The following is a 10096-nucleotide window of genomic DNA, read 5'->3' on the forward strand; positions in this document are numbered from 1 at the left end:
CATTATCTAACGGGAATATTTATATATCTAGGACTTGAACCGAGTTTTATAATTAAAAAGTAGAGTAATTTTATTTGGTTAAGACATATTTAAGGGAAACCATTATCTAACGGGAATATTTATACATCTAGGTAGGGGTGTTCACGGGTCGATTTGGATCGGTTATTGGTCAAAATCAAAATCAAACCAAACCAAATATAATATACATTTATCGGTTTGATTGTTATCAATTTCGATTTGGTTTGGTTCGGTTATTCGGTTATTAACCATACACAAAAATAAATGAAACAATTCATTCAAAATGTGAAAAAAGTGACAACAATCCATTCAAAACGAAAAATAGTTAGAATGACTTAAATTACTGAACTTTCGGTCACTAAATTTACTATCAATAAAGCTTTAAAATTCACTATATTGGCTTAGAAGGAAGAGACAATAACATTTTCAGTCCCACAAAGAATTGTCATAGACACTCATATACATGAAATCAAAAAGATAAATGTTTCATCTTGGTCATTTTTGCTTTCAATAAGTAAATTATAAAGAAATTTTAATGAAAATATGTATAAGATCTTTAAAATTGTTTATAAAAAAATATATTAAAGTATGTATATTAATAAAATATATGTATATAATTTATCGGTTCGGTTCAGTTCGGTTATTTCTTCGGTTTTTTCGAATAAAACCATAACCAAACCAAATACTATCGGTTTTCAAAAATCCAAAACCAAACCAAATCAAACCCAAATAAAATCGATTTTATTTTATCTGTTTGATTCGGTTTTTATCCAAATTATGAACACCCCTACATCTAGGACTCGAACATTGTCTTATAATTAAAAAATAAACTAATTTTATGTATCTCACTGCACCCCTCGTTTGGTTAACTAGTAACGTTTAAAAAAAAAAAAGTTACCTAAAGCATTAATTAGTTAGGAAAAGAAGTCTTGAGTCGGTTTACTAGGAAAAGTATAATAGTGACCTTTTTTCTAATATAAAATTTAATTCACGCTAAATATTTCTTTTTCTTTCCTTTTACAATTCGAAATTCTAGAAAATAAATAAATAAAAATTAGGAAAAAAAGGTTATTAAGTCGGTTAATAATAATTTTAAGGACTTTAATTTCCAACTACACTAAGGATTCTAATTCTTAACAAAAACGGATTTTATTTTATTTTCCCTATATATACCCCCAGTTATTCTCCCAAATTTCTCACATCAATTCACATAATTTTCTCTTCTACTTGTGATAAAAAAAAATTGTTTAATATTTTTTTCAAGAATGGCAATTCTTTCAGATTATCAAGAAGAAAATCAAGACCAAACCATGGAGATTATTGAGAAAGAACAAGAAAATTCTTCTACTTTAGCCCCCAAAGAAGAAGAACATTCATCTTCAACCCCAAAAGAAGAGAAACTTCAGCCAAATAAGTCTAATGGACTTGATATGGAGAATTATTCATGGGGACAATCTCTTCAAGAAGTTACCATCAATGTCCCTGTTCCTCCAGGTATATAATAATTTAATTTATTATGTGTTTTATAGGGCGAAAATAATTTTTCTGATTATATATAAATTGTTGAATCCCTTTAATATAAGAAAAACGTTTAGGGGTTGCTTTAGATAGCTTATTTAAAAATATGTTTCAGATCACATGTTTAAATTTCAATCGTGACAATCTATTAGTACTTTTTAAATCCTTTTACATAGATTATTGATTTTTTTTTTTCCATATACAATAAATTATCTGAATATTCTTAATGAAATTTTCGATTTTTTTTTTTACCTTAGGTACAAAATCAAGATTCATAATTGTGGAATTCAAGACCAATACTCTCAAAGTTGGACTAAAAAACCAACCACTAATATTAGATGGTGAATATTTCAAGGGAGTTAAAGTTGATGAATGTTATTGGAGTTTAGAAGATCAAAAAGAAATTTCAATTCTTTTAACCAAACAAAACAAATCTGATTGGTGGAAAAGTTTATTCAAAGGTGGACAAGAAATTGACACACAAAAAGTGGAACCAGAACCAAGTAAATTGTCTGATTTGGACACAGAGACAAGAGCTGCGGTTGAAAAAATGATGTTTGATCAAAGACAAAAACAAATGGGACTTCCATCAAGTGAGGAAATTAAGAATCAAGATATGCTTAAACAATTTATGGAACAAAATCCTGATATGGCTAAGAATTTTGGTAATGCTAAGATGATGATGCCAAATTCTAGGATGATGGAATAGTTGCATTTTTTTTTAGTAGATTTTGAATTTTTTTTTTTTTTATATTATAGTATCTTTAGAGAATTATGTTATTGTTGGGTTTTTTTTTTTTGGATTTTATGAGGATTTTTTTGTTTTGGTTAATGTGTTTTGATTTTTTTAAAATTAATTATGATGTTTGGATTAATTTGTGCGATTTTTTAAATACTTTTACTTGTTGATATTCTATTTGTTGAGATATTTATCCTTGCATTGGATCGGTAGTGAGAAGGCCATGATAAAATTGTCATTGTTATTTCGTATGATTTAATTTTATAACTCAGTAGTTTTTTCTTCCGCTAATGGTCAAACAAAAAAAATAATTAGGGTTGACGTATTATTATTATGGACCTAAATTATATACACTTACTGTTATAACTTTTAAAATATTTTAAATAAATACAAATTAATTTGATGATATAAAAATATTGTACAATTAATGTCAATTCAAAATTCTTAAACTCAATATCTATATTTTCCAACATGCGGTATTATTATGCTTACATTATTCTTCTTATTAAAAGTAAAAAGAGGTAAATTAATTATTCGTCATTCTTTTTCTATTAAAATGTAAAAATAGAAATATGATCCTTTACAATCTTTCATAATCCACAAAGAATATTCATACGTATACACAACATATGTAGATTAACTCATGAATCAAGTTGTATATTGATTGATTCGATTCAATTTTAAAGTTTATTAAGACTAAAGTAGTGTTATAGAGCCATTAGACACATAAAGATGAAGCAAATAAAATAACAAGAGTAATTTAGTATCATATTATTATAGAATTTCATATGCATGATTATGAACATGCTACATCCTTCATGGATGTTAATTCACTAAGGATTATTTGACATATATTGCATCGTGTTACGTGCAACATATTTAATCGGTTTATTTGCAATTTTTCTAAATGAGTTATAATGCGTTGTATCCCATTTAAACATCACACATTTGTCTTCAACCAACAAGCACAATCCATCTTCACGTATGCTCCACTCACAATCTTCATCAACAGTGTGACAAGTTTTCTTGTCATTCGAGTCAAACAACATGAAAACCCCATGTTTTTCACGTAATGTCATTTCACAAGAAACGGTATTATTTCCTTTGGGATTAAAGGATGGTGACATTTGATAAGACACTCCTGATTCCATCGGAGTATCTATCTTAGGTTTTCCATCTACAGAACAACTTGTGTTAACTGTATCTTTAGTTTCATTAGTCACTATAACAACAAAATATTCTTGTGAATTGATCAATGATGAAAAACTAAGTAGGAAAAAGCAAAATACTAAGTGATATTGTGATGAGGAAGACATATTGTGACTTTTTTCTTTCTTGTGATTTTCTTGTTGGTGTTAGCACTTATATTTATAGTGATTAATGTGTGTTATATGTATCTAATCAACTACTTTCATTAATGATAATAGTGATATAATATACCTTTTTATTGATACTATTTCATAAGGTCTTACCAACAAGTCATACCAATAAGTCATACCAACATGAAGATTTTTTATGAATCTTGTTTACACTAACCATGTGTATAATACTATTTGCAATAATTTTTTTCTAAGTATGAAAAATAAATTGTAATTGCGAAATAAATAAAGAAGTGATATATTTTATTTATCAAGATTGTGGTTTGTGAGTACATATTTATATATTTTCTTGATTTTTCTCTCCTAATTTATTTTGTAATTTGAGGATCGTTAATATATAGCATATTTTTTTCAAATAAAAAAAGATGTTGACCTTCTTGTGATATATTTGATCGCCATAAACATCAGACAACCCTTCGATATTTCACTTCTGCTTTGATAAAAGCATTATTTAATGTCGTGATTTCTTTGTGAATATCCTAAGAGTTTATGAGATTTTGAGACGATAGTTTTTACTTTAAGAAAGGCAGTACTTAAAATCTTCATAAAATCCAAAAGCTTATACTTAAAATCTTCATATTTTTGTGAAAATCCAAAAGCTTATAGGATATTCGAAATACCTAATCAAAATTATACATCCATTTATATAAGCATGGCAAGGATCTAAGATCACATTAAGTAACTTATATAGAAATTTGAACTAGACTTATTATTCCACTAGGGAGTGTGTATATTTCACAAAATTTCCCCAAGTTTAATTTGTTTAACACACAATTTCAAAATTATATCAGAACATCCCAAATATTTTTCCCATAAAAATCAAAATTAGATTTGATAATCTTTACTCATGTATTGAACATAAAGCTTAAGACACATATTTGTGAGAAAACCAATATAATATCTCAAAAACAAAATAATCTTCTTGGATTATTTCCACAATCTTTGAAATAAAGATTTTTCATTGGCTCTCAAATTGCCTAAGTGGCTAATTATATAACATTGAAACATGTTCTTTACTGTCAATACCATTTTAATCTTTTAGTAACCTTTAATTCCCTTTTATTACCACAAAACATAACAATTTGACTTTTGTGGATAGAAGAATAGAGATACTCCTTCACTTATCTTTCTCTTAAGTTAGATTTTTGTTAGATTCTGGTTCCTAGTTTTGTACTAGAAGAGTATATTGAATCCTGGAGAATACACATATATCGGGTGAAATATTTTCAAGGACAATATCTGACACGCCTTAAGCTTTCAAGAATTCTCTACAAGTAGCGTGATAAAGTATTTTTTATAAAATTTCCCGTAAAATTACAAGAGTTAGTACCATATGTATTATTATAGAAATTCATATGCATGAAAATGCTACATTATTTTTCATGGATATATATATTCACTAAGGATTATTTGACATATATCGCATCGCGTTACGTGCAACATATTTAATCGGTTCACTTGTAATTTTTCTAAATGAGTAAGGAGTAGTATCCCATTTGAACATCACACATTTGCTTGCAACCAACATGCACAATCCATCTTCACGTATTCTCCACTCACAATCTCCATCCTTATCGTGACATGTTTTCGTGTTATTCGATTCAAATAACTTGAAAACCCCATGTTTTTTACCTAGTTTCATCTCACCAGAAAGGGTATTATTTCCTTTGGGATGATAGGGTGCTATGAGTTTATAAACTTGTTTTGGTTCTATTGAAAGGACCCCCGCAGGTACTCCTTCTAGAGAAAAATGTATGTCCACTGTATTTGGAGCTTCATTACCTACTACAACAACAAAATCAACTTCTTTTGAATTGATCAATGATGAAAAGCTAAGTAGGAAAAGGTAAAGAAATAAGTAATAATATTGTGATGAGGAAGACATTGTTGAGTTTTTTTTTTTTACTTTCTTGTTATGGTTGTGATTTTCTTGTTGATATTGGTACTTATATTTATAGTGAATAATGTGTATCATATGTATCAATCAACTACTTTCATTAATGATAATAGTGATTTAGCACTTATAATATAGTTGTGATTAATCAATGTATGTCATATTTATCATATTTATCTATCAACTACTTTATTTAATGATAATAGTGATAATATATTCCCTCTGTTTCACAAAGAATGACCTGGTTTGACTTGGCACGGAGTTTAAGAAAATAAAGAAGACTTTTGAATCTTGTGGTCCTAAATTAAAGTTATGTCAAATGTACAAAATTTTCCTTTAATCGTGTGGCCTTAAACATGTCACATGGAAAGCTGAAATTAAAATGTTACCAAAAAAAGAAAGAGATCATTCTTTTTGAAACAGACTAAAAAGGAAAGGATGTCATTCTTTTTGAAACGGAGGGAGTATCTCTTTTTATTTTTATTGATACTATTTGATAAAGTCTTACCAACAAGTCATACCAACTTGAAGATTTTTTATGACTATCTTATTTACACTAACCATGTGTATAATACTATTGCAATAAGTTTTTTTAAAATATGAAAAAAAAGTGATATATTTTATTTATCAAGATTGTGATTTGTGAGTACAAATTCTTATGATGTATTTGATTGCCATGAATATCAGACAATCATTTGATATTTCATATTCGCTTTGATAAAAGTATTATTTGATGTCTTGATTTCTTTGTGAATATTCTAAGAGTTTATGAGATTTTGAAATATAACTTTTAGTTTAAGAAAGACAGTATTTAGTATCTTCATATTTTTGTGAAAATCCAAAAGATTATGGGATATTCGAGATTGTTGAAGATAAAGAAAACTGAAGACATGGAACAGGTTGAACAACCTGGTCCATGTCTTCAGTTTTTTTTTTTATCTTCAACAGATGTCTCGTCAAAACTATACATCCATTTATATAAGCATGAATAAGGATCTATCTAAGATCACATTTATGTAACTGAATATAGAAATTTGAAGTAGACTTATTATTCCACTAGGGAGTGTATGTATATTTCACAAAATTTCCCCAAGTTCTTCATAAATAAATTAAAAAATAATTTGTTTAACACATAATTTCAAAATTATATCAAAACATTTCAAATATTTTCCCATAAAATTCCAAATTAGATTTGATAATCTTTACTCATGTATTGAACATAGACTTATTATTCCACTAGGGAGCTTAAGACACATATTTGTGAGAAAAATCAATATAATATCTCAAAAAGGAAATAATCTTCTTGGAGTATTTCCACAATCTTTGTAACCATTTTTTAAAATAAAGATTTGGCATTGCTCTTTAACAGCCTTAATGGCTAATTATATGGACATTGAAACATATTTTTTATTGTCAATACCATTGTAATCTTTTATTAACCCTTTAATTCCCTTTTATTACCACAAAACATAACATAGAAGAATAGAGATACTCTTTCACTTATCTTTCTCTTATGTTGGGTTTTTAATATATTAATCTACGTTAGATTCTGGCTCCTACTTTTGTACTAGAAAACTTTGTTGAATTTTGGAGAAAACACGTATATTGAGTGAAATATCCTTAAAGCAGTGCCATTTATGACACGCCTTAAGCTTTCAAAAATTCTCTACAAGTAACGTGATAAAGTATTTATTATAAGATTTCCAATACCAGATATTCACTTAGATAGATGAAGTAAAATTACAAGAGTTAGTACCATATTATTATAGAATTAATCTCATATGCATTAAAATGCTACATTTTTTTATGGATATATTCACTAAGGATTTTTTGACATATATCTCATTGCATTACGTGCAACATATTTAATTGGTTCACTTGTAATTTTCCTAAATGAGTAATGAGTAGTATTCCATTTGAACATCACACAATCACTTGATGCTAACATGCACAATCCCTCTTCAAGTATTTTCCACTCACAATCTTCATCTCTATCGTGACAAGTTTTCGTGTCATTTGAGTCAAATAACTTGAAAATCCCATGTTTTTCACGTAATTTCATCTCACAAGAAAAGGTATTATTTCCTTTGGGCTCAAAGGGTATTACGAGGGTATAAACCTGTCTTGATTCCAATAAAATGTCCCCTGTAGGTAGGGGTGTGCAAAAACCGATTTAACCAATAAACCGAACCGAAAAAAACACTATTGGTTTATTGATATTGGGTTATTGGGCTAACGGTTTTTAAACGGTTTTGCAAATTTTTTTATTGGGTTATTGGTTCGGTTTTCGGTTTTATAATTTTTGTTAATGGTTAAACCGATAACCCAATAAGACTATACTAAATTTACTAGTCTTATTGTTAATGGTTAAACGATTGTTACTTTCACACTTTTTGTTAATGGTTAAACGATTATTACTTTCACACTTTTTCCTTTGAATGAGTCTAGTGTCTAAACTTGCAAGAAAAATGATTGTTACTTTTATGATTATTACTTTCATGCCAAATGCTGGAGAAATCATATGGTTTATTTGAAAATTTTCTTATAGTGTATATAATATATATGAGTATTTTCTTATTGGTTAAACCGAAAACCGAACCGTTAAGTACCATAAACCGATTAACCAAAAACCGATAAGAAATATGTTATTGGTTTGGTTATCGGTTTGAAGTATTTACAAACCGAAAACCGATAAACCGAACCAATAACACCTAAAACCGAACCGAACCGACCGATGCGCACCCCTACCTGTAGGTACTGATCCCTCTAGAGAACACTTTGCCTTCACTGTATTTGGAGTTTGATTACTCACTATAATAATGATATCTTCTTGTGATGAATTGATCAATGATGAAAAACTAAGTAGAAAAAGGCAAATAAATAAGTGATAATATTGTGATGAGGAAGACATATTGATTGTGAGTTTTTTTCTTTCTTGTTATGCTTGTGATTTTCTTGTTGATGTTAATACTTATATTTATAGTGATGAAATGTGTGTTATATGTATCAATCAACTACTTTCATTAATGATATTAATAGTGATTTAGCACTTATAATATAGTGGTTAATCAATGTATGCCATATTTGTCTAATCAACTACTTTCGCATTAATGATATACTTTGGTAATATTCCATCTGTTCCTAATTACTTGTCCACTTTTGAATTGGCACACATATTAAGAAAATAATTAATGGCATAGTGAGTTTATCATTTTATTCCTATTAATTATGAAATGGATGAAAAGTTCTACATTTTTCAAAATAATTAATCATTTAATTGAGAGTATAATAGGTAAAAAAAAAAATTGTTCTTTCTTGATTTGTCAAAATGAACAAGTAATTAGGGACAACTATAAAAAGAAAAATGGACAAGTAATTAAGATCAGGGAGTAATATATCTTTTTATCGATACTATTTAATATGGTCTTACCAACAAGTCATATCAACTTGAAGACTTTCTATGACTATCTTATTCACACTAATCATGTATATACTTATTACTATTTGTAATAAATTTTCTCTAGGTATGAAAAATAAATTGTTATTACAAAATAAATAAATAAAAATAATATATTTTATTTATCAAGATTATGAGTACAAATCTGTATATTCTCTCGATTCCTTTTTCCTAGTTTTTTTTTTTGTAATTCGAGGGTTATTAATATCGTACTTTTTTGAAAATAGAATAATGTTAACCTCCTTGTGATGTATTAATCTCTACAAACGTTAGACAACACTTCAATACTAATTTCACTTCCGCTTTATCAGAACAATATTTATTGTCTTGATTTAATTTCTTTGTGGATATTCAAGGCGTTTAAAAGATTTTGAGATGACAACTTTTACTTTATGAAGTAAGTATTTGATATCTTGATATCTTGAAATCTTTGTGAATATCCAAGATTATACACTCATTTATAAAGGCATGAAGTCATGAACTAGGATCTGGTATCTCATTATATATAAATTAAGTAGAAACTTGGACTAGACTTATTATTCCACTAGTGAGTCTGTATAATATTTCACAAAATTACCCTCAAGTTCTTCATAATTAAATAACTTAATTAATAAATAATTTACTTAACACATAAAAATTATATCAGAACATCTCAAATTTTTTCCCCAGAAAAATCCAAATTAGATTTGATAATCTTTACTCATATATATTGAACATAAAGCTTAAGACACATATATATTTGTGAAAAAAATAAATCAATATAATATCTCAAAAAGAAAATAATCTTCTAGAGTACTTCCACAATAGTTGTAACCATCTTCGAAATAAACATTTGTCAATATTGCTCTTGAATTCCTTTATTACCATTACCATTATATTATACTCTTTTATTAACCCTTTAATTCCCTTTTATTACCACCAACAATTTCACTTTTGTGGATAGAAGAATAGAGATATTCGTTCACTTATCTCTTTTATATTCTGTTTTTCTTCTATTAATCTTCGTAGATTCTGACTCTTAATTTTATACTAGAAGAGCTTCTTGAATCTTAGATCGATGATACGTTTATATCATATGAAATATCCTTAAG

General features: G+C 27.6%; 1 protein-coding gene across 1 annotated transcript; it reads left to right on the forward strand.

Annotated features, from left to right (window-relative positions):
- Nucleotides 1-1283: 1283 nt before the first annotated feature.
- Nucleotides 1284-2245, forward strand: LOC125808688 (protein BOBBER 2-like). The gene is made up of 2 exons (XM_049488343.1): nt 1284-1512; nt 1794-2245. The coding sequence occupies exons 1-2, from the start codon at nt 1284-1286 to the stop codon at nt 2243-2245; spliced, it is 681 nt and encodes a 226-aa protein (XP_049344300.1).
- The last annotated feature ends 7851 nt before the right edge of the window (nt 2246-10096 follow it).

The sequence above is a fragment of the Solanum verrucosum genome, unplaced genomic scaffold (assembly GCF_900185275.1).
Source record: "Solanum verrucosum unplaced genomic scaffold, falcon-dt-bn FXZP01000218.1, whole genome shotgun sequence".
In the NCBI taxonomy this organism is placed as follows: domain Eukaryota; kingdom Viridiplantae; phylum Streptophyta; class Magnoliopsida; order Solanales; family Solanaceae; genus Solanum; species Solanum verrucosum.